The sequence below is a fragment of the Chiloscyllium plagiosum genome, chromosome 35, assembly GCF_004010195.1.
Source record: "Chiloscyllium plagiosum isolate BGI_BamShark_2017 chromosome 35, ASM401019v2, whole genome shotgun sequence".
In the NCBI taxonomy this organism is placed as follows: Eukaryota; Metazoa; Chordata; class Chondrichthyes; order Orectolobiformes; family Hemiscylliidae; genus Chiloscyllium; species Chiloscyllium plagiosum.
In genome coordinates, this window is record NC_057744.1 from 30,043,358 (window position 1) to 30,069,495 (window position 26,138).

A 26,138-nucleotide genomic window follows, 5' to 3' on the forward strand; every position below is an offset into this window, starting at 1 on the left:
CTGAGTGTGCATTCTAGTGCTGCTAGGAAGTCTGCTGTCTTGGCGTCCCTGTGGTTGTAGTTGAGTCCCTTGGCCAGTATTGTTCTTTCCGTGTCTGTGAGCTGTCTGTGGGAGAGGTTTTTAACCCAGGTGTGTGTTGTAGTGTCCTCTTTGTTGTGTGTTAGTTTGGCCATTTTTTCTTTTAGTGCCGTTTTTTTGCGGTGTGTTGTCCTGTTCTGTCCTATGGTGACAGCCTGTTCTATGGTCCGGGTCCATTCCTGATTCGTGGTTTTTGAAATTAACGACTTTTGGTGCACAATTTCTTGTTTGTACTTGTGAAGTCGGTTGTGCGCGTCTGTGATCATTACCTGGATCATCCTGAATCCGTTCTGCTGGGCTGTTTCCCTGGCTTGTGGGTTGTTGACTGGTGGTCTGTATCTGACACATTGTGGAAGGATTTGATTCTTTCAGCACTCGTGTAGGAACCGGAGTTGTTCGTATGTGGCGCTTAGTCGGTTAGCGGGAACCGGAGTTGTTCGTATGTGGCGCTTAGTCGGTTAGCGCAGGATTCCCATTTCCTGGCTTGAACTCCATCAACAAACACATCGACCTGGACCCAATATACCAACCACTACAGCAGACAGCTGAAACTGACAACCGGAAGCGGCAGGGACAGACCACTATAAACACCGGAGGAAACATCAAAGAAGCGCTTCGCAGGAGGCTCCCAAGCACTGATGATGTCGCCTAGCCAGGGGACGAAACGTTTGCAACAAAAACTTCCAGCTCGGCGAACAGAACCACAACAACGAGCACCCGAGCTACAAATCTTCGCACAAACTTTGAACACTCCCTCTCTCCCAATGCAGTACAGGATATTTATACATTCCATATTACAGTGATTTTTAAACTTCATTTATGGGATGATGGCGTCGCATGCTAGGCCAGCATTTATTGCCCATCCCTAATTGCCCAGAGGGCAGTTAAGGAGCAACTACATGGCTGTGGGTCTGAAGTCACATGTAGGCCAGACCAAGTAAGGATGGCAGTTTCCCCCCCCCCCCCCCCCCCGCCAAAGGATATTAATGATCCAGATGCATTTTTCCTGATAATCAATAATGGACTCAAGGCCATCATTAGACTCTTAATTTCAGATTTTTATTCAGTTCAGATTCTACCATCCGCCATGTGAGACTTGAACCCGGGTCCCCAGAACATTACCTGGGTCTCTGGATTAACAGTCCAGTGATAATACCCTGGGCCATCACCTTCCCTAGATTACATGCAGCATAACACCAGCACTTGCCACTTCCCTTTTGACATTTGTCAGCTGCATCGTATAGAATGGGTGCTGACTGGTACCCTGAGAAGCTGTGATTATTTTCCCAAGGCCATAATGACGAAGTAATGTTTTGCAATTTCCCCCTTACAAAACTGCCTGTTTTCCGGTGTCCTTCCACAAGGACCTTCATTATATGTCATTCAGTCCTTGGTGTTTCTGCTATTTGTCCTTCAGTTTCCCCCCCTGCTGATGGGGTGGGGGCTTCTCTCTGCTATCTACAGTCATTTGTCTAAATGAATTCAGCTAAATTCCTGAACATTTGTTTGTTAGTTGCATTATAATTTCAGTGTACCTACATGTATAATATCTAATGACAATTAAGTAAGCCTTTGATTGTGGTCCGACTATACTTTCCCTTCTACACTTTACAAAATAACAAGATTTTTTTCTTTCCCACTAAGATTTCTATGAGGCTGGTTGTGATCTGTATGAAAGCAGCAATTCTAAACTATTGTCTCAACTAATAATTCTCTTCATCAATGGGCAACTCCTACTGTCCTGAATTACCCCCAGAAACTCCTGTCATTGCTGCTCTTCCTTCCAAGGCTCCCCTTTCAGCCAACTCTGGCGAGCTCCTCCATCATGTCTTTGTAGTTACCTTTGGAGAAAATGAGGACTGCAGATGCTGGAGACTAGAGTTGAAAAGTGTGGTGCTGGAAAAGCGCAGCAGGCCAGGCAGCATCCGAGGAGCAGGAGAATTGGCATAAGCGATTCTCCTGCTCCTCGGATGCTGCCTGGCCTGCTGCGCTTTTCCAGCACCGCACTTTTCAACTTTGTAGTTAGCTTTACTCAATTATAATACTGTTACACCTGATTGAAGCTTCTCCCTCTCAAGCTGCCGGGTGAATTCTATCACATTATGGTCACTGCCTCTTGGGGGTTCTCCACCTTAAGCTCCCTAATCAAGTCTGCCTGTTTCCTTTTAGGGCTCTACCCTAAGCTGCTCCAAAGTAACCATTTCATAGGCATTGCACAAATCTCTTTGCTTAAGATCTGCCACCAACTTGATTTTCCTGTCCAACTGCATATTGAAGTTCTCCGCGATTATTGGAATGTTTATTTCCTTCCCCAAGTCCTGATTCCTACCAGGCTCTTTATTCCTTTGCAGTTTCTCAACTCTATCCACACAGATTCTACGCCTTCTGACTCTATATCATTTCTTGCTATTGTTCCTTACTAACAAGGCAACCCTGCTCTATTCCTGATGAAGGGCTTTTGCCCGAAACTTCGATTTTCCTGCTCCTCGGATGCTGCCTGACCTGCTGTGCTTTTCCAGCACCACTCTAATCTAAACCCTGCCTCTTCTGCCCATCTGCCTGTCCTTTTGATGGGATGTGTTTCCTTGGATATTTAATTCCCAGCCCTGATTCGTTTGCAGCCATCTCTGTGATACCCACATCGTATTGACCAATTCAGTCTGTACTACAAACTCATTTAGCTTACTTCGTATTTTCATGTGTTTAAGTACAACACTCTCAGTCCTATGTTGACTGCCCCCCCCCCCCTTCTCATAGTTGTCCTCTATGCCTGAAGTTGAATTCCTGACACTTTCCACACCTTCTGTCCAATTGCTTGTTGTGGAAACTTTAATATCCTCTGCCGAGCCCTCACTGCTTAACTTCTTCTATAATTTTTCATGCAACTGAATGCACACCCACTCCCACTATGTAGTTTAAAGCCCTAGCCACAGACTTTGTCATGTAATTCACCAGGACTCTGGCCCCAGTATGATTCAGGTGGAGCCCGTCCCATCTGAGCAGCTCTCTCATTCCCCAGTAGTCCTGTCAATGTCCCATGAATTCAAACCTGTTTCTCCCACACCAATCTTTAAGCCACCTCTTTAATATTGTTCATCCTGTGCCTGTTTGCTCATACCCCAGATAGTATTTCAGAAATTATCTTTTTGATTCTGCCTTTTAATTTAGCCACGAGCTGCTCATATCCCCTCAGCAGAATCTCTTTCTGCCTTCTACCTATATCATTGGTAATTTTGTGGACCACGATTACAGGATCTTTCCCTTCTGCCCCACGTTCCTCTGCAGACCAGATGAGTTATACTGAACCTAGGCTCCAGGCAGGCGCACAGCCTTCAGGACTGTCAATCCTGGTCACAAAGAACAGTTTCTATTCCCCTGACTGTAATATCCCTGATTGCAACTGCATTTCTCTTTCCTGTGCCCTCTTCAGTGGCTCTCTGTACCATGGTGCTATGCTCAGTTTGCTCATCTTCTCTTACCCACTCAGGGAGCAAGAGTCTCAAATCTGTTAGACAAGCTCAAGGGCTGTGACTCCTTCAGCACTACATCCTGCATCTCTCTACCTGCCTCGCTCATCACACCCTCCTGTCCCTGACCACTGACCGAATCTGAGGTAATATAGGAACACGGGATTGAGGAGGAGGAATAGGCAATTCAACCCTTGGATCCTGCTCTGCCATTTAACATGATTGTGGCTGTTCTTGTCTTAGTCTGAACTCTACTTTCCTGCCTGGTTCCCATAGACTTTTATCCTGCTTTTCTTCAGAAATATATCTAGTTCTTTCTTGAATCTGTTGATTGATTCTGCCTCCACTGCAGTCTGGGGCAGTGAGTTCCACAGATTCACAACCCTCTGAGAAAAGTAGCTTCTCCTCATCCTAGTTTTGAACCACCTCCTCTCACTCTATATCTATGACCTTTTGTTCAAGACTGTCCCACAAGAGAGAACATCTGTTCAACATCCACCTTATCAATCCCCTTTAGCATTTTATATGCCTCAGTCAGATCCCCCCCCCCTTATTCTTCTGAACTCCAGTGAGTACAAGCCCAAGCTATTCAACCGTTCCTCGTACACAGCCCTTTCATCCCTGGAATCAGTCTGGTGAACCTCCTCTGAACTGCCTGCAGTGACAGCACATCCTTCCTCAAGTAAGGAGACTAAAACTGGATACAAAAGGTAGTCAATCTAAGGGGTGTGACTGCCTCCTGAAACACTGCATCCAGGTAACTTTCTCCTTCCTGCTTATTTGAAGCTCAGACTCCAGTTTATTATCATTGAGTCAGAGTTTCTCAGCAACTCTTGCTACAGGTGTGATCAGTACAAGCCACTAGTGAGGTCCACCAACTTCCACGTCATGCAATTACAACATATCACCTGGCTTGGCAGCCCTATTTTAAGTACTTAGTTCTTAATTTAATATTTTAAAAATTTGTGATGGTCTTTTACTTTGCGGCCTGTAAATATTTTTGTTGATTTATCTTCAGTGTAACCTATAATTGATAGTCAACTTAATAGCTATCACCAACGAATGAACTTCTGTTTTAGTTGTAATGTCGCTCTTCTGTGTGGCCCCCTTGATCCTGGGCTTCAGTTTATCCTGTTTCACATTAAACTTCCAAATTATAAGCCAAAACATCCAAGCAAAATTGCACCTCCTCCCCTCTGCACCAAATTCCCACACTGCCTCCAAATTCCCCAAACTTTAGACTCACTCAGGCTGCTTTACTCTGAATGTGATTCCTCTTTCCTGACCGTGTGTAGTTTAACATTTCAAACCCTCTGAAGAATCTTCACTTGTTGGATTTTTTAATATATTGGGTTAGAAAGGAAGCCTATATACATGTAAGAATTTCCTTCCATTTTCTGTTTTATCTACTTCTTGTCTAATTAATATGCGGGTAGTTGAAATCATTCAAGAGAGTTATAATATGTTTTTTCTTCAGTTTCCTTAATTTTTCCTGGCATACTTTCCTCCACCTCCCTTCCACTAGCTGGTGCTGTATCAAGTATATCAGTTAGTGTGATTGATCCTTTATTATCCTTTATTCACGTAGAATCTATTTTCATTGTGCATTTTTGCCTTGTATTTTTGTCATAGTTTACTTAATTGAAATAATCTGATTATGTCTAGTTATATTAAGTAGTTAGATTAGTTAAGATGTAATTTTTTAAAATTCACTCATTGGACTTAGGCATCACTGGCTGGTGCAACATTTATTGCCAGTCCCTAGTTGCCCTTGAAGGTGATGGGTGAGCTGTCTTCTTGAACTGCTGCAGCCCACATGCTGTAGGTTGACCCACAATGCAGTTAGAGACGGAATTCCAGGTTTTTGACACACTGAAGGAACAGTGATATATGTCAAGATGGTGAGTGGCTTGGTGGGGAACCTTCAGATGGTGGTGTACCCATATATCTGCTGCCCTTGTCCTTCCAGGTGGAGTAGTTGTGGGTTTGGAAGGCACTGTCTAAGGAGCTTTGGTTAATTCCTGCCGTGCATTTTGTAGAGTGTACACACTGCTGCTACTGATCATTGGTGGTAGAAGGATTGAATGTTTATGGACATGGTGCAAATCATGTGGGCCAAGCTTCTCAAGTGTTAAATGAGTTGAACTTATCGGGGCATTGGAGGAGTTTTCCTTGTAGATGGCGGACAGGTTTTGGGGAGTCAGGGGGTGAGTTACACAATTCCTGGCCTTTAACCTACACTTGTAGCGACAGTATTTGTAGGGCTCTTCTAATATACTTTCTGGTCAGCGGTAGCCCTCAGGTTGTTGACAGGGGATTCAGTAATGGTAATACCATTGAGTGTCAATGCGTGATGTTGTGTTTCTCTCTTATTGGAGATTGTTATTGCTGGCACTTGTGTGGTGTGAATATTAACTTGCCCCTTGTCAGCCCGAACCTGGATATTGTCCAGGTCTTGTTGCAATTGGACATGGACTGCCCCAGTATCAGAAGAGTCAGGAATGGTGCCGAACATTGTGCTATTCAATGTACAGCTTACACATTTCTGTTTCTTGTTTAAATGACCTGCCTTAGTTTAGGGAGTGAAATAGGAACCAGTCACCTACCTGCTTGCTTCAGCCTTTCAGGTTTGCTTTATTTGCTTCCTCTTCCTGACCACTTCCTGTTTGGTTTGAAAAAACAACACCTCATCCCTCGCTGCATCCAATTCACTCACTCCAATTCCTCGAGTGAACTGGTAAGGCAGTACCGGTTGAACTGCACTTCATGTTACTTGCAGAGAGATGGTTCACATCACAGGCTTTGAGAATTCCTTCTCTTCTGTAACCCTTCTATGATACTGTGGCAGGCAGTGAAATATTGAGCATGTGAACTTCGAAAGTCATTGAGAAGGTTTATGCAGCCAAATATGATGTTAATGTAGATACAGCTAATTTTGAAACATTTAAATTCTGTGATGTTTACCTCATCAAATAAGATTGAATAAATCTTGTTAAATTGTGCACTGGCAGCAAAAAAAGAATTGATACCTTGCTGTTTTATTGTTAACAATCCAGCTGGCTCACTATTATTCTTTAGGGAACAGAGTTGGCATTCTATTCTGTCTGGCCTCGATGTGACTCTAACTCCACACCATGTAGTTGACTTTTAATATCCTCAAAGCAACCAGGCATGGGTTGCAGTAAATATTCTTCCTCATTCCTGCCAAGTACAAAGAATAGAACCCGTGAAACTCCCTGTATAGTAGGCAGTGTCAGGTAGTGGGCATGTTCCACTGTCATCTCTGTCTTTCCTGCTGTCCATGATTCTTAACTCTTAAGGCTCTGCTTACTCTGTTGAAGCAGTTATTGTAGTTGGGGTTAACTTTCAGAGCTCAGCCTGTTGATTTATGTTTACCTTGCAGTATAACTGCTTCATGAGCTGTCTAACAGCAATAAATAGCTCAATGACACAGTCCCGAGGGTCAACAAAACCACACTTGAGGCCATCCAGGACAAAGTAGGTAGCACCTTGATTGGCACCACATCCACAAATATTCACTCCCTCCACCACTGATGCTCAGAGGCAGCGGTGTGTACTGTCTACAATATGAATACAGTAACTTGCCGAGATTTCATCACTAGAATCTTTCAAAGCCACGACCTCTACCTTCAGGAAGGATGAAGATAGCAGGTACACGGGAACCCCAGCACCATCAAGTTCCCCATCAAACCCCATCCTAACTTGGGATTATATCGCCATTCCCTCATTGTTGTTGAGTCAAAATCTCGGCGTATCCATCCGAAAGTCACTGTAGGAGGCCCAAAGTGGAAATGAACTGCAATTTACTCACCACCACCTTCTCGAGAGCAATTAGGGATAGGCTATAAATGCTACCATACTAGTAATGTCCACAGTCTATTTATGATTTTTTTTAAACTGGCGGTTTAGTTCCAACACGACCAAGTCTTGTGGGGCTGTAGGATTTAGGTGAGTTTGTAAACACCAAATGCGGTGCCACAAAACTAATTTAAAGACTTTGTGATGTACTGTACAACAACCCCCACACACGAGGAAAAGTCATTGGCATGGATACTGCTGGTGTGCTCAGAGATGGGCTAAGGAAAGATATAAGGAGTTGAGCACATTGCTACTGCCACTCTCATGCACAGACACCCATCAGCAACAACAATAATGGTCTCCATCAGGTAGAGAAGGTTAGGAGCTTAGAACCCTAAAATCCCTGTAATGTGGAAAGAGGCTATTCAGCCTTTCAAGTTTGCTGTGACCAAGCGAAGAGCATCTCACCCAGACCCACCATACCCTTGTAACCCTGCATTTCCCCTGGCCAATACATCTAACTTGCACATCTTTGGACTGCGGGAGAAAACCAGAGGAAACTCACGTGAACTTGGGGAGAATGTGCAAACTCCACACAAGACTAGAATCGAACCCGGGTCCCAGGTGCTGTAAGGCAGCAGTGCTCACCACCTTGCTGCCCATAACCTCAAAATTGATGTTCAACATCGCAGGGATTAATTAAGGAGATATTGTTCAATTGGCAAAAAAATTTTAAGCCCATTCTTGAAAAAAGCTGAGGAAAGGTGGGTGTTTTTCTTCTGCAGTGGATTGATAGGCCCAACTCCCTCAGAGAATACTGGAGAATAGCACACACACCTGCACTCCATTGCCTGAGCCTCATCCCAACCCAGGGGAATCAGCCTCACATAGAGTCATCTGAATCTAAATGCTCCTAGGGTCATCTAACTGGACCTCCAGAGTAAATAGGCTCCATTCCAGCTGTGGAACAGGGGAGCTCAGTGTGACACAGGATGATGAAGTGAAAGTGAAAAGTGTACGTGGGGGTTCCGACTGACAATATTCTGTAAGTAGTTAATACTTTCTTCACAAACACTTTGTTTTTCACTTTTCACATGATTGTCCCTGTCACTGTAGGGCCTAGATGCTTCATTGCAGCCTGCAGCATTACTCCTTGTGCAGTAACAAGATGCAATGATTGGGAGTCTACAATAAACATTAGGTAAATCATGTGGGAACAAGGAAACAATGCAAGTACTTGGTATTGGGTCACTCCAACATCTTTGGAACCCCCTGCCCCCCACTTCAACACTGCCCACCGCCCAGCTGTCTGTGTGTACAGGAGTGTACATTTCACAGCGTTCCTCAGCACCAATGGTGCCAGGGAGGAGCAACACACCGACTGTTGATGCGGCAGGATAGCCAGGGCTTTGGTAACAGCCAGCAAGCAGAGTCCCTATCAACCATGTGTTTGTGGCCATTGTTATCCCCCTGTGAATATCCAGTGACTGGTTTAAGATGCAGTCACCACCCTCGCATACCAGCCCACTTACCCTGCCCTTAGCAAGTACATTTATGGCCATCTTCCTCAAAATTGCCCAGTTTGCCAATGCTTCACAATTGAAATGACAAGCAGTCCTCTGCCACTGGCTTTCATCCTCAGCATGGATGTATTACTGAGACCCTCACCATTGCCCTCTCCTTCCTAAATCCCTGTTCCACAAGCTTCTCACTTCCTCAGGTCATCCCCCAAGCCATGAACATGTGTCTACTCCAACTACCTATCCCGGTCGAACCCCCCTTCAACCTCTCCACGCCCCCTTTAATCTCTGTGAGCAAGGGCAATGGGGAGAATGTGGGACCTACTGCCAAGGCTCTTGCCCTGTCAGCACTGGCCCACACCTGCCAACAAGGATGGACCACCCTCCCTCCATTGAGACAAAGGACTCACCATGTCCCACTCCCTAGACCATAGAAGCAAGGACCGCCTATGCAAAGTTACCCTTGCTGAATGCTTGATGGTGGCTGGAACCTGGGATTGAGATGGGAGACAGCCTTTGACTTACTGACCGCCATGTACTGCTAGGACTTCACTGCGGACACTCCCCGAAGATTCTCAGAGATATCTCATTGTCATGTTAGTGTGAACACTGCTGCCATGTAGTATTGGTGCTCGACTGACATGATGCACTGACACACCAGATGTGTGCTCTTTTATAGATGGCCAACAGCCTAGTCATGTGAATAGGCCAATCGCCTCTACTAGATGAGGCACCTTAGCTGTGAGTATTCCGTAGTCACTGGGTGAATGCCACTTAGAGAGCAAAGAAGCAGTCCTGGTAGGAGGCCTGATGTGTGCCATCTCTGAGCAGTAACGGTACCCAATGCTGATGTGTAGTAGAGATGCAAGGGAGGTGGCAGTGACATCCTAAATGTCAAGTGCCCATATCCCATAGTGGGAAGATCCATGGGACAGGTGCTTCTCCAGCATGCCTTACTCTACAGTTTGGCCGTCGGCAAAAAATTAAGGTTGTCCAGTGAATGCAGCAAGCTGGCCCTGCTAAGCACCCCCTCTGGTTTCCAGGTCAGGTTTTCCCAATGCTTAGGTTGGTAAGATCGCAGCCAGAATATTTATGAAGCAAGTTGGTGAGCAAATAACTCTAACGAATGCTAATCACCATCAGTTGGCAACTCGACATTGTCCTGCATGAATCTCATTACACTACTTTGGGAAAGCATCAAGATGGGGCAAGCTGACTCGAGGTGGAGATGCTCAGAGTGAGGACTTTGGTTGATTATAACTGAGTTGAAACTTTATTGCTGGAACAGCACAGCAGGTCAGGCAGCATCCAGGGAACAGGAGATTCGACGTTTCGGGCACAGGCCCTTCTTCAGGAATTATAACTGACATTGTCTAAGGGCCTGTCTCAATCTGCTGATGACTGGGTGCTGCTTTGCAGGAGTTTTACCCTGGAAAAGTGTAGTGATTGTAATGAGGTCAGCTCAATGGACCTCATAGAATAGGAGTTGCCTGATTGGGGTTGTTAACCTGATCCCATCAGGGAGCTTTGGCTGACACATATAAACAGGAGGGTCAGACATCCTGTTCAGAGCAGGCTCTGAAGGAGTTAAATCAGTGTCAAGGACCCTCCATGTGTAAGTAAAGGGTGGTGAAATACTGGCCTCTGTGGGGTTATTTCAGAAAGTGTGGGTGTGGGGATCTGCATTTGGAATTCTGGACAGGACTCAAGAGGACGAAGAGTAAACAAATGTGTTTGTGAATAAATATCTGTGAACGGGAGTGAATGGAAGGAAAGGATCTAGTAATCACCATCGAGTATATGCTGTCATGTCTGACGTTCCTTACTGCTGCCTTAGAGGCTAGTCCCGAGATTGATGCAGAATGTTTTCCCTCTTCTCTCTCTCTCTGTCTCTCTTTTGCACCAGATGCTCACTAAGGATAGTGCACTTAACTGAGGGCTCAGCAGCTGATTCTGGCTTCCTTTAATTCCTCTACTTGATCTTTTTATTATAGTCACATACTTGAATAGTAAACTCTGCTGCAGAGTTTTGAAGCAGCCCTGGCAGTTCCTTCACCTTTTTGACTGACAGGAATTGATGCAGTTTTGTTGTTATTGGAAGGTCTCAATAACCTCTCAGCAGTAAGTGGTGATAAATCATGAGCAATTCACTCTGGGAACCAGTCCCTTCAGTGCCTTTCGCTGTCTAAATTACCCTTCTTTTACTGAGTGCTCCTTACTGATGTGCTGAGCCGCTGTAAGAACCCTCTCTGTTGTTTCCCTAGGTCCTAGATGTGAAGCAATCCCATGATGCAACATGTGTCCCCTGCATCATCACTGACCATGATGGCAACCCAGAGTGTACCCCCTCCAACATACCAAGAGAGCCAACAGGTGGGTTTGTGGTAACTCAAGGAGCATTGCAGTTTCACCATGAGAATGCTTGTTGGGATTCTGAGATTGAGAGCCCTGAAATTAATTTTAAAATTTGACTCACATCCACATGTTGTTCAGTGCTGTCATTTGGAAGTGTAGGAAGAAAACGTTTCCAGCTCCACACAGAACTGACTTAATAGCCTGCAGTGCAGGTAAACCTGAACTCATTCCAAGGATAATTTCCGTTGGTTTTCTGCCCAGTGGAATTCAAAGTTATTAAAAAATATATAATTTTGTAAGGGATTTCAGGCTTTGGGGCTTTGTTCAGGACTAGCTCTGCTTTTTATATTAAAAAAGCCCTTCATTCTTGCGATAGGTCATGGTATATACTTGACCAATCATTAAGGTTGATCCCATTTTTCCCAAAATCATGCTTTCACACGTACTCTGTGTATAAGTCAACCGCTTCCCCCCATCACCCTTCCTTTACAGCCACAGCATTTTATAATCAATTAGCTTCAATTTTTCACCTCATGAAATACGTTTTTTTTTAGTTACCAATGACTTATAACTGGACACAAGGGATGAAACAGGTGATACAGGCTGTGTCTCAAAGACTCTGGCTCAGAGCAGATTGTATGCGCAAGGACCAACAGTGGGAAATGAGCTACCCAACAAAACAAAAGTGCAAACAGAAATCCCAAAATGTAATGCAGTGGGAATCTGGCTTCAAGCTAAAATGCATAACGTGTGCTAAGTCAGCGATTAGTTAGGGGTTTGGGCGTTAATGCAATACTGGTGCAGAAATACAAGAAGGAATCTGCTCTCAAGAAGGTGCCCAACATGTTGGTATCAAAAGAACATTGACCAGCCATGGGCCAGAACTTGGTGAGCAGTTACTGGAATTGATCCTCTAAAACAGGCAAAATGGTTACACGTCACCAGAAATGCACTGTATCCTAGGATATGATTTGGAGATGCCGTCGTTGGACAGGGGTGTACAAAGTGAAAAATCACACAACATCAGGTTATAGTCCAACAGGTTTATTTGGAAGCACTAGCTTTTGGAGCACTGCTCCTTCAACATGTGGTTGTGGAGTATAAGATTGTAGGATCATATGATCTTATACTCATCAACCATCTGATGAAAGAGCAATGCTCCGAAAACTAGTGCTTCCAAATAAATCTTTGGACTATAAATTGGTGTTGTGTGATTTTTAACTTTATCCCAGGATACCCAAGCTTCTTTTTGTATTGGGGTCAGGTTTTGAAGGGGACAGGGGTGTATCAGAGACATATAGCCTTTCAACTTAAAATTTTCCTCCTCTCCCACCCTCTGTGGGGAGTGGGAAGAGGGCATTTGTGGGTGACATGTCTTGCTCTCTCAGAGCTCACACACTTTTTCACAGTTTCATCCCAATCTCTCTCTCTCTCCTAACTCATTCATGCACGCGTGCACATACAGTGTCACTCTCTTTTTCTCTCTCTCACTTCCAAATGTATCCCATCCCTCACCTAATCAATCTCTCTCTCTCTCTCTCTCTGTCACTGTTTCTCTCTCCTCAATATGCTCTCCCTCCGCCTCCAGTTTCCCACCTTCCTGCTTGTTGTGTGAGACCAGGCCTAGCATGTGAAGAACAACGTCTCATTGGCCACCAGGATGCTCAGAACTCTGCTCACCACCTCTTCCCCTCAGTCCCCCAGCAGGCACCCTGACCCTAGGGACTACCCTGAGCCTAGCAGCACTCCCGTCTTTACTGACTCGTTCACTATTCCGGATATCCAGGCCTCGGGATGAGTAAAGATAGAAACTTTCACACAGCTTGCTGTACTTCCAATCAGAGACCATTTTGTTTCTTCATTTGTTGCTTGAATGGTTTACCAGTGAGCTTAAAGCTATTGTCAGCAAACATGGGAGAGATATTACCTCTGATTGTCGAAACCTCTCCTTCCAGATTATTCCATATACAATCTGTAATTTGAATACCTTGTCATGAGTTGAATAGGACCCTATGATGGACTGCATTCTGACCCAGGAGCTTCCTGTGGAATAAGCCTGCTGCACGTTCATTCACACGGACAAATCAAGCCTTTAGCACATCAGAAAAAAACTCAAAGCAATAGTTATTTAATATAGCTATTTTGGAGAACTAAAATGTCTAGAAATTGCAGAAAATTAAAGCTGCTACCAAAACCGCTTTCCAGCGGTTTAATCATCAGACAGCAGCGGAAACATAAGTAACCATTGTGTCACATTGGTTACATACATGGCACTGTGGTTACATACATGGCACTGCCATGAATCTCCGCAACTGAACTGTGCTGTGGAAATGTTTGAAGACAGTTCCAGTGTAAACCACAGGACCCGAGAAGGCCAGGTTCATGACCTGCATAGTTGACAGAAACCAAAGGCAAATTCAAACGTAAAAGCATTCTGAAATTGAAGGACTGTGCAAAACATTTTCTACATGGCCTTTGACAAAGTGGATGGATGAGGGTAGTGGGAAGTTGTGGACCAAGACTGAGAGGACTAGGCATTCCAGTGTCCTACACAAAGAATGCAGTTATTAGTGTGGGAAATGCTTAGCTCCTAGATAGTTCTAATCAACCCATTCAGAGATATTGTTATCTTACCTCTTGACCAGGTGGGACTTGAATCCAGGCCTCCAGAGGTAGGGGCACAACACCACAAGAGCCCGACATATGCTTCAGTCCTACATACGCAATGAGACTAGGACGCACCTGTGAAGAATTTACACAAAATTGCAGGGGGTCTAACATTTGTAGTTAAACTTTGGATGTGTTCTTCAAAAACCATTCAAGTGTTGTGTTTGCGTTTTGTGAAGTTTTATCATCAAATCATAGGATGTAAGTGTGCAAAGGTGTCATCAGATGGCTCAACGATTGGGGAGTATCTAAGTGAAAGGATGGAGGGGGGAGTGCTTGTTGGAGGCTGGTTCTGAAACTGAAAGTTTCCCATCTGAACCAGAGTGAACTCCTTACGATGAGGCCAGAGGCAAAATAATTCAGCATGAGCTCTTTGCATTGGATGCTATTGACAGTGAATCATGGGTTTTAAAATGTGTGCTTTGTGACTAAAGGAATCTTTGCAGATATTTTGCTAATTAACCTGTTCAGGAATGTTGTTACATGCCACCGGAGCAAGTTAGATTTGAACCTAGGGGTCTCCAACTGCACCATGAGAGCACCAAGGGAAGTTTTGAGGACGTAATGAACTTAACTGTGTCACGTGAATGCAATATAAATTACTCGTGTTACGTCATTATTTCCACATTTCAAAATGGCGATATCCCACAGCGATAGTTCACAATGTATTCTTGGCATTTAACACAATCCCCTTTTTCTGAAACGTTTTTGAAGCTGAAAGACTTGACTGCCTTTGATCTAAACTATATGAATTGCTGAGGTTGTTTTCTGTGAGCAGTAGAACCTAATTTAAATATTCAGTACATGCAAAGTCTTCAAATATTAAACTGAAAATAGAGTGCACAATTTTGCAACGTAGCCACAGAGCATTAGGCCAGTCTGGTCTGTCCATGTGTCAATAAGAATCATCCAGAATATTCTCGCTGTTTTATCATTATCTTCTGTAATTTTAATATTCTTCTATTTAAAATGATTAAAAGAAATTGAATTGCTCTAAATATCTATCAGGAACAAAATTATTTTGTTGTCAATGGAAATTGGGAAAATTCTCCCTTGATGAGTGTAATACCTAGCACATAGGAAGATAGTTGTTGGATTTCAGTTATCTTGGCTCCAGGACATCTCTGCAGGACTTCCTCAGCATATTGAGTAACTTGACTCCTGTCTCCTAAACTCCTGTCCACCATCTTCAAGGCACAGGTCAGGAGTGTATTCCCCACTTACCTTAGATGGGTGCAGCTCCAACAACACTCGAAGCTCAACAACATCCAGGACAATTGACTGGCAACTCAATCACAACCATCAATATTCACTTCCTCTGCCACTGACACACAGTGGCAGCCATGTATACTATCTACAAGATACGTTGTCAAAGCACACCAAGGCTTCTTCAGTAGCACCTTCCAAATCTGTGACTGTTCCCACCTAGAAGAATATGGGGAGCTGATACATGGTAGCACCAACACCTAAAAGCTCTTCCCCACAAGCCACTCACCAACAAGCACTGAAAATGCATCCTCGTTCCTGCACTGTCACCATGCTAAAATCCTGGGCCTGTCTCCCTGACAGCACTGTGGGTGTACCTGCCACCCTCAGAACTGCAGTAGTTCAAGAAGGCTGCTCGCCACCATCTTTTCCTGGCCAGTTAGAGGATGGCAACAAATGCTAATCTTGTCACTCCAATCTCCATCCCAAGAATAACCTTTTATTACAAAGTGAAGTAATGCAGTTATTGGAAATCTGAAATAAAATCAAAAATTGCAGTAACAGCTCAGCAGGTCAGGTAGTATATGTGCTACAGATGGGAGCAGCCTTGCTTTGCATGACAGAATCTGTGTCTCAATTTGTCTTTTTTGCCAAAGAGTGTATTTATGAGATGTTACTATATTGGAGCAGTTAATTAGTAATAAGTATTTTATCTATTATTCATTTAAGGTTTCCAATAGTTAATTCCTTTTTCTTTGGATTGTATTTTAACTATCATGTTTAAATAATGTCGTTTTGCTTAACGTTGAATAGTTTGACCAATCACATCGCATCTGGAATACGCATTTCAGATCTACCTTTAAAATAAGAAATCCAGAGGAACCTCAATTATCCGACATTTGATTATCTGAATATCAGATTATCTGGCAAGATGACAATGTCCCGAGCTCTGTTAAAATATGTTACCGGCATTTGATTATCCGGAATTTGATTAACCGAATGAAATACTCCCAGCCTGTGTCCTTCGGATAATCGAGATTCCTCTGTAGTTAGGGTCTAGACTATGTTCTTAATATATTTTGAGGGGGGTCTGTTATGGGGGGTCCATAACATTACTACCACCACAGCGGAAATCTGCTGACTTGGCAGAGACCAGGTATCGAACCTGGGACATTTTTGATCCATGTGCCACCCTGGACACTGAAGCTGCCACCTTAGATGCCCCAGGAGCTGGCACGAGCTTACATTTAACATGATAACATGGAAGGTGCTGATTTATCTTGTCAGAGCTTCGCTGTACATATTGAGATAAATAGATTCATCAAGCACCCATTCATTAACAATCTGCTGCAGGTCCGATCTGCCCAATGATCAGGGGAATGAAAATAAATTATAATGTCTTAAATTAAGCTTCTTTGTTCTTTGCGCATAAATTCTGTCCTTGAGGATTTGTGGCAGAGAGATTTATAACACGCAGAGACTGTCAGTCATTTCGACAGGCTTGATAACAGGATGACTAAGCTTCTATAGTGGTCCCTGGGGAGGCTGGTGTCTGTAGTAGGTGAGCACAAGGGGACCAAATAAAACCTAAAAACCTGTGGAGATTTAAAAGCTGGAAGTACAAAGGAATGCAGAATGGGGTTAGTTGAGTGTGAAGAGCCCAATTTAATTCACACTGAAGCAGGGATTAAGAATTTATGGCTTTTGAAAGAGCTGATAATGGACCAAGCAACCTTATCCTTGTTGCTCCCTTGAGAAACAAATTGACTGTTTAATAAAATAGGATTGAGATCAAAATCCAGCAAGAGTCCTCTAGGGCAATATGGGAGGGGGAGGGAGAGGAGCTTTTCCCTCATCTCAGGTAACACAACAGCTTTCCTTTCCATTGCTCACCAAATCGTGCATGCTCGTGCCTGCTCTGTCACACAGGCTGTTTGTTGGATGACAGTTTGTTCAGCTCCATAAGTGTTTCAGAAGGCAGACAGCTCAGTCCTGGGACGGAGGGGCTTGTGGTGGTGCGATCTCCGGTCTTGGAAAGGCGTGGATGAATTGGGACAGGGCCCTCGGTCTTGGGAATGAGGTGACACGACATTTCAAAATTTCATTCATGGCACGTGAGATCTGTAGGCAGGCACAGAATTTATGGCCTGGTCCCTAATTGCCCTTCAAAAGGTAATCCCACAGGAAGTTGGTGTCTAGAATGTAGAACAGTACAGCACAGAACAGGCCCTTCAGCCCACGATGTTGTGCCGACCACTCATGTATGCACCCTCAAATTTCTGTGACCATATGCATGCCGAGTAGTCTCTTAGATGGCCCCAATGACCTTGCTTCCACAACTGCTGCTGGCAACGCATTCCATGCTCTCACAACTCTCTGTGTAAAGAACCCGCCTCTGACATCCCCTCTATACTTTCCTCCAACGAGCTTAAAACTATGACCCCTCGTGTTAGTCATTTCTGCCCTGGGAATTAGTCTCTGGCTATCGACTCTATCTATGCCTCTCATTATCTTGTATACCTCAATTAGGTCCCCTCTCCTCCTCCTTTTCTCCAATGAAAAAAGCCCGAGCTCAGTCAATCTCTCTTCATAAGATAAGCCCTCCAGTCCAGGCAGCATCCTGGTAAACCTCCTCTGAACCCTCTCCAAAACATCCACATCTTTCCTATAATAGGGTGACCAGAACTGGACGCAGTATTCCAAATGCGGTCTAACCAAAGTTTTATAGAGCTGCAACAAGATCTCATGACTCTTAAACTCAATTCCCCTGTTAATGAAAGCCAAAACACCATATGCTTTCTTAACAACCCTGTCCTCTTGGGTGGCCATTTTAAGGGATCTATGCACCTGCACACCAAGATCCCTCTGTTCCTCCAGAGAATCCTATCCTTAATCCTGTACTCAGCTTTCAAATTCGACCTTCCAAAATGCATCACCTCGCATTTATCCAGGTCTCTTGGAGGTAAGCCATGGGGCCAAACACAAACTAAAATGTGGGAACTTAACCACTAGAAAGGAATGCAGAGTGCAAATATTTAAGTATTGAGCAGGTTAATAAGCTGCTACTTTAAACTGTTGCAGTCCTTGTAGCGCAGGTTGAGTTGACCATCAGTGGTCTGCAATAATCTTATTGATTGAGCAGGCTTGAAGGAGCGAATGACCCACTGCTGCTCCTAACTTGTACGTGCGGTAATGAAGTTTGCAAGCTGATTCAGGGCCAATGAATATTCCCAAGTCATAATGTGAAGATGTCAGTGTTTTTGAATACATAGGGACATACAGAGGGTGGTGCGAGTATGGAATGAACTGCAAGAGGAAGTGGTGGAAGCTGGTACAATGACGATGTTTAAAAAGCATCTGGATGGGGACATGGGAAGAGTTTAGAGGGATATGGGCCAAATGCTGACAAGTGGGACTATATTAGCTTAGAATATCTGGTCAGCATGGATGAGTTGGAACAAAGGGTCTTTTACCTTGCTGTACATCTCTATGACTCTAAGTACTTGCGGATTCAGGACAGTGTTGTTGAAGAAGTATTGTGGAGTTGCTGTAGTGTATCTTATAGATGCTGCTGCCATGGTGCACCAGTGCTGGAGAGACTGAATGCTAAAAGTAGTGGATGAAGTCATTGTTGTCACTGACTTTCCATTGCAAGATGCTAATTACTTGAGGTTATGGGTCTTTGCTGTGTGTCTTCCTGCAACTTAACAGGCCAATTCTCAATGCAGAGATCTTTGGACACAAGGGGTAAGACATCTCACAAGGTAGCGGGGTCTGGATTACAGGAGCTTCCTTTTCTTCAGGCTGATGCTTTGCCTGACTCAAAACGCAATGTAGTTTGATGGATAAATTGTTACCACAATGAATGATTGGTACTGAGCTCCTCCAGCGATGAATGTCAATGCTGCCATTCTTCTGCAACAGTTTCAGAGTGTCTTTGAAGCATTTTCATTGTTCTTTGTAGATTCTTGGCTATTTTGGAGTTGAGTAAGCAAGAGCTGTAAAAGGAGATGTATTTCATCTGCCCTGACAGTGTCCAGTAGATCATAGTTGTTTTGACAGGAGTTTTGCTGAATGTGTGTAGATTGGTTTCAAATTGGACACTAACACATTTCCATGGTTCTCATATTGACTCAGGAGAATGTGGTGGAGGTATTGCTGATGGAATTTCTCTCTTGCTCTTATCTGTTGCTGATATCCAAATAGTCTAGGTCTCACTGTTGTGTGGAAGTATGGTGATAACAGGAGTGTTGTGATGACTACATTAGGTTCATTGTTGACTTGTGGAGGTCTTCATTGTCAAACATTTGTTGCATTAGTTTATGTGGGGCTGGAGCAGCTGATCCAGCATTGGATGTTCTTGTCACTAGTAACCTGCTGAGAGAGCTAGCTGCTGATGTATTGGAAGTATTCAACATATTGTAGAGTCTCTATGGAGGAGGTGGAATACCTGACTGACCAAATCTGGATTAATATGAGTTTTGTTTTGGTAACATTCAAGAATGGGCTCTTTCTTTTGCATGCTGAATTGAAGAGGTAAAGTGTGGCTTGCAAATCCACTGTACAGTTGGCAATGATGCTGCAGTTATCTATATACTATAGGTCTTGTATGTCTACAGTGGTCACATTTGCTTTGGCATGAAGGCCACTGAGGTTAAATGTTGGTATTTAATACTCACACTAGAGGGAAGTTTATCTTTGGTGAGGCGATTAACCATTATCAGGTTATCAGTAGGATGCGGGCCATCATACAGAACATGGAAAGTGGTGTGTGGAATATCTGTCCAGCAAGCTGATTTATCTTAGATGGTACTGATGGAGCTGCTTTCATGCAGGCAATTGGTGACTGTTACATTGCACTCCTGGCTTAATGCTTCTCAATTGTGGACAGTCCCTGGATGAAGTCAGGAGATACATCACCATAGAGCTCTCAACCCTTGACGTCGTACCCATGTTTAAAAGTCTGTTCCTGTTTAATGCCCCCAGAACACACATGGGAATTTGACCAGGCAATCAAGGGGAGATAGTTAGTCCTCTCATTTCCGCGAGATAGCCACCGTCTGACACTTTTGCAATACCACAGTGCTCACTGCAGTTTGAGAACAATAACTTTATTCAGAACGAGCATTACATTTGCATGAGCACCTGTGCTGTTAGTGTCAGCTTGTGAACACTGTCCTCTCATGTGTGTATTCAGAAACTTTGTAAATCTTTTTATTCATGTACAGAATGCATGTTTCTGGAAAATAAATAGCATTCGTTATGCAATGGACGGTGACAATGAGCAGTGTATTAGATATGTACTAGGCTATTTCGAGGGCAGTAAAGAGTGAAACACACTGCAGTAGGTCTGGAGTTACATGTTGACAAGAATGGTAAAGTCGACAGATTTCCTTCCCCAAAAACATTAGCGAATTGGATTGTTTATTATAATAACCCAATTACCATTACTGAAAGGGCAAATACTGAGGAATGTCGTAAGCACCATCCATTATGATACTGCCATATCGTTTTGTGGGCAGAACAACTTAGGATTTCAAAGGAGTGGATCCTCCTCAGAGATTGTGTAACAATTTCTATCATATCAATGTAACCTGTAACTAGTGTTAGCATGCAATAAATATATCATTTTAACTACAAGAGACTGAGCTAGTTAGATCAGGAAGTGGTTGTCCTCAACCACTCTCGACCTAGCAGGTGTTGCAGTTTCCTATAGTTACAGAGAGTGGTGGCAGAAACTTCCATCATGATGTGCTGCATGAGCTGGAGCACTAGGAGATTTCCCGGAGCATTGGCTATCCTGGATTCTCAACCAGGATTTCATACCAAGATAACTGAAGACCTCTTCCACCCAGTTATACTGTCTTCCACCTTCTTCCATTGGGCAGAAGAGACAGAAGCTTGATAACATGTACCAACAGATTCAAGAACAACTTCTTCCTCACTGTTATCAGATTTATGAACGGACTTCTCAAACACTAGAATTGATCTTTCTCTGCACCTTCTCTATAGCTGTAACACTGTATTCTGCATTCTGTTCTATTACCCTGTATTTATGTAAGCTATGATTTGTCTGGATAGCACACAAAACAATACTTTTTGCTGTAACTCTGTACATGCAACAAGAATAGATAAAATCAAATCAAATTCATCCCAAGTTTCAGACTGACGATCTTCCATTAAACCCGGTGAAGGTTTGGCGTGGAATTGATGTTTGAGCAAATAGAGGTGGGGCAAAGGGAATGTTTGGGGTGTGGTAGAAGTCAGGAGACATTAAATGGCACAGTCTTGAGCGTGCAAGGAAGTGATATTGGGACAAAGAAAACACAGGATAGTATAAAGCAGGTGTCATTGTCGAGTCATTTTACTTAACCTTTTCCCACTGAAAATTGGAATCCAAGCTCCGAAATCAGGTAAAGCCTCATAGTTTAATATCGTGTGTAAAGTAGCAACCTATCTCTCCCAGTAGAACCTTTTGAAGTTTTCTACTGGTTTGTGGCAGGTCAACTCGATTCATTTGGCAAGTGATCCTGAAAATAAGTTGAGAGATTCATGGAGACAAAAATGCCCCCACAAGAAATTAGATTGGATGAGTGTCACTGTTAAAATTTTTCCTGTCCTTATATTTGTTGTTTCGTCCGACTTGCAGGGATCTTTCTAGGTCTCAGTGTATGAAGTGAGGTTCTTTTGGTCTGTTTATGTTAATCATCACAGGGTGCAGAGCAGGGTAATAAGATTAGTGGTGGGACATTACAAGGTGAGACAAGGCCTTCAACATCTAATAAAGGATTTTATGATAGTTTTAGATATCCGGCCACCTTATTATTCAAACCTGAATTAGTTTTCGTTTATGACTGAATGCAGTTCAGGAAGTGAGCTGACTGTTCGCAGATGAGATATGTCATGTGTTACTGATCTAAAAATTAGCTTTCCCAGAGACCTATTCAGTGAAGATATTGGTTCCCATGGTGAAAAAAAAAACCTTTATTTTCACTCACTTCTTTCAGATAAATGGTGTTATTACGGAAATCTATAGCTGTAGCTGGAAGCTCATTGCAAAAAATGGGAAGGGGGACTATTGTTTGAATGGCTGTAAATTGAGAGAGAGTGATAAATGTTCAATGAGACCTGGGTGTCCTTATGCACCAGTCATTGAAAGTAAACATGCAGGTGTAGCAGGCTGTAAAGAAAGCAAACTGTATGTTGGCCTTTGTAACGAGAGGATTCTAGCACAGGAACAAGGATATCTGACTGCAATTATACAGACCATTGGTGCGGCCACACCTGGAGTATTGTGTGTAATTGTAGCTTCCATATCTAAGGAAGGGTGCTCTTGCTATTGAATGAATGCGATGAAGGTTTACCAAATTAATTCCTGGGAAATCAGGACTGATGTATGAGGAGGGATTAAATCGATTAAGGAGAAAGTGAGGTCTGCAGATGCTGGAGATCAGAGCTGAAAATGTGTTGCTGGAAAAGCGCAGCAGGTCAGGCAGCATCCAGGGAACAGGAGAATCGACGTTTCGGGCATAAGCCCTTCTTCAGGAATCGATTAAGACTGTATTCACTGGAGTTTACAAGAATGGACGGAGATCTCATAGAAAACTATAAAATTCTAACGGGATAAACAGGTTAGATGCAGGAAGGGTGTTCCCAATGGTAGGGGAGTCCATAACCAGGGGTCATAGTTTTAAAGATAAGGAGTAAAGCTTTTAGGACTGGGCTGTGGAGAGATTTCTTCACCCAGGGAGTTTTGAACCTGTGGAATTCATTACCACAGAAATGGTTGAGCCCAAAACATCCTGGTTTCAGGAAGGAGGTAGACATAGCTCTTATGATTAAGATGATCAAGGTTTATGGGGAAAGGACAGGACTTAGGGTAATGATTTCGAAGATTGGCTTCTCCTATAATGAATGGTGGAGTAGCCTCGAGTGGCCGACATCTGCTATCATCTATATTTTTATGTTAATATGTGGAACATTCTTTCTTCCAGGCCTACCCATGTCCTTCCATCATCTCTCCTTTCTGTTCACTTATGGCTGTATTCGTGCCATTTCATGCTCTCTCTCTCTCTCTCTGAACTGGACAATTTTCTCAATTTTATTTCAAAATCCCAACCTTCTGTTGCCTCCCATAATTTCTTACTCTTCCCTTCCTTGGCTTACTGATCTCCATTTCGAGACATAAGCTAGAGATCAGTATCTACTGTAAGCCCACTGATTCACAAAGCTATGCTGATGACACTTCCTCACATCCCACAGCTGATCTCTCAGTTCTTCCAATTCCACCGCAGCAATTCTGATGATGCAGCCATCATTTGCCCTCCTGCTCTGGTTGGCTAGGTATTTGTTGAGCTTGTTGCATTTCCCTAACTTCTGTTCTACTTCTTTGTTCCGTGTTCTCTCTCCGAGAAGGCTGCCAGACTGGCTGAGTATACCGTTTGTGTTTATTTTGGATTTGCGCCCTCTGCAGTATGCAGATAGAGTTCTGTTTGTCCTCACCTTCCATCCCACCAGCCTCCTCCATTCAGTGGGTTGCTGTTTGCAATTTATAGAGCCATAGAAGTCAACAGCACAGGAAAAGGTCCCTTTGGCCCATCAAGTCTGTGCCAGTCAAAAGAACCACTTATCTATTCTAAATTTCTGCCACCTTCTATTTGTGCCACTGCCAACCTCACCTTTCCACCCATTTCACAATTGTAGTAACTCTGTCATATCCTGACCTTCATTTACCACAACACTCCCTCCCATGTCTATAACATCTACAATGCAAGCATATTTATCTCCTCCCTTCCAATCAGGCAGGCCCCAAACACTCTTTGCAGGTGAAACAGTGACTTAATTATAATTCTTTCAGTTTAGTGTACTGTATTTGCTGTTCACGATACACTTTCGTTTACATTATGAAGCCTAAACCTAACTTGTGATTATGGCACTGTGCGGTCCACAGAATGATTAGAATCCCTACAGTGTGGAAGCAGGCCATTCGGTCGATCAAGACAACACCGACTGCCAAAGAGCATTCCACCCAGACTCTTGCCCCGCCCCCCCCCAATCCATTCCTCTCACCCTCAATTTTCCACGGCAAATCCACTTAGTGTGCACATCCCTATGGGCACTCTATGGGCAATTTAGCACGGCCAGTCCATCTAACCTGCACACCTTTGGACTGTGGGAGGAAACCTGGATGAAACTCCACACACACACATACAGGGAGCATGTGCAAACTCCACACAGACTGTCACCTGAGGGTGGAGTCAAATCCAGATCCTGGTGCTGTGAGCGTTAACCACTGAACCACTGTGCCACCAGTCTCAGACCAGATCCACTGATGGCCATTGTGAAGCCTTGTGCAGAATAAACCTTCTCCATTTTGCCCACTTCACTGAAGGTGACTGGATAGTGAACAGATCTGTGTGTAATGCAGGGGAGCAGCTTTTGTGTCAAAGCAAGCCAACTCTTGAAACTATGTTTAGATGTTTGCACTGAGGTCAGGTCCCTTCGTAAAGCTTTATTATGTTCCTCCTTCACAGATGACAGCCACGGCCCAGCAGACCACCAAGACGCAGCCAGTGCATATCCCATCATCCTCTGCGGCTGCCACCCCTGTAGCCACTGTACCACTCGACCCTCAAGCACAGTTGGAGTCTGACAAGAGAGCAGTGTACAGGTATGAGAATGATACAGAGCCACCAGTGTGAAAAGCATTTGCAGAATAGTATGCAAGTATTGAGAGCAGTGGGATAAGAAAAATTTATAAAGTCATCTGATTGTGCTGGAACATAAAGGGTTTCACCAGATTTTCTTAACCCCCTTTTCCTGTTGTGAATTGGAGTAAATGAAGTATAAACCAATGACTCTGGAAACCAATTTCCAGGTTAGTACCCCTGAATGAGCTCTCTGATTTTGGTGGGTAAAACTGAATGTTTTGAACTGAAAGCTCAACAACAATTCTTGTCTATTAGATTACCACTGGATAACTGTAGGGTTTATATAGTTTCCCTATCAATGAGAGCCGTATGGATGCCAATGTTTGCTATAATCTATACTTTACAAACTGATGACCCTGGTGCAAGTCTTGTATAATGTGTAAAACACAAAACCAGAAGCTGAATGCATACAGCCTCTTAATATATGTCTATGAATTTCTGTAAGAACGCTTAGATTTCATTGCCTTAAAGAGACCCATGCTTAAATGTTAGAAGAAACAAAGCAAGTTGGTAGTAGGAGCTATCTTGATTATGTTTCCTGGCACCCCACTCACTGGAAGGACTGAATTTCATTTTTGTAGTTTCCTCATCTCCACCAAATCTGTTCTCACAATGTGACCTTCACTAGTATCTCCTGCATCTTCAATTTTCCTTCTGAGGATTCCCTGTCATCCTGGTAGATAATGATGTTGAACTTTAGCTGCCTATATCCTGCACTTTTTTCCCTCCCCCACCCCTCAGAACTATGGTAGGCTTCTCTTTGTCCTCACCCGCCAGACTTCACATTCAGTGGATGGTCACCTACCATTGCCTGCATGATTCCTCCAGCAAACATACATTTCCTCTGCTCTCCTTTCAGAATTCCAAAAGGAATATTCCTCCATTCCAAACCATTTTATTCTTCAATCACTCTCTTATTACGCAACACCTTCATGTGTAAGTGCAGGAGATGTAATACGTGGTTCATTCACCTCCTCCCTTCTAGTATTCAGGCCCCCGATACTTCCCTGAGGTTGAAACAGTAATCTACCTGTGTTTGCTTCAATTTAATAATTTGCATCTCATTTAAACTGGGCGCAAATAGAATGGTGACCTGATTTACAGAACACATTTGATCAGCACGATTCTGTGCTTTTGGTCAGTTGCTGTTGTCAATCTCTGTCCAAACCTCATTCTCACCTCTCTATCCTTGATCTCCTATACTCTACAAAATGTAATCTTGCTAGCCCTCCACTCAATCACAGACCTTCCTGTTTGTTTTAATTTTCCTCCCCACTTTTCCTTTCTCTGTACTTACTTAAAAATCTGTTCGATCT

General features: G+C 43.6%; 1 protein-coding gene across 8 annotated transcripts in view; it reads left to right on the forward strand.

Moving 5' to 3' along the window:
• Positions 1–26,138, forward strand: part of pknox2 (pbx/knotted 1 homeobox 2) — a 189,235-nt gene that overhangs the window by 53,200 nt on the left and 109,897 nt on the right. For 6 of the 8 annotated variants that reach the window (XM_043676852.1, XM_043676850.1, XM_043676857.1 and 3 more), the window contains 2 exons: positions 11,149–11,257; positions 24,646–24,782. In XM_043676852.1, the coding sequence (XP_043532787.1) occupies positions 11,171–11,257; positions 24,646–24,782 (224 nt within the window). In that variant the 5' untranslated portion in view covers positions 11,149–11,170. Of the gene's footprint in view, positions 1–6,792; positions 6,803–11,148; positions 11,258–24,645; positions 24,783–26,138 lie in introns of those variants that run through there. The other 2 variants (XM_043676851.1, XM_043676856.1) reach the window with 2 other exon arrangements.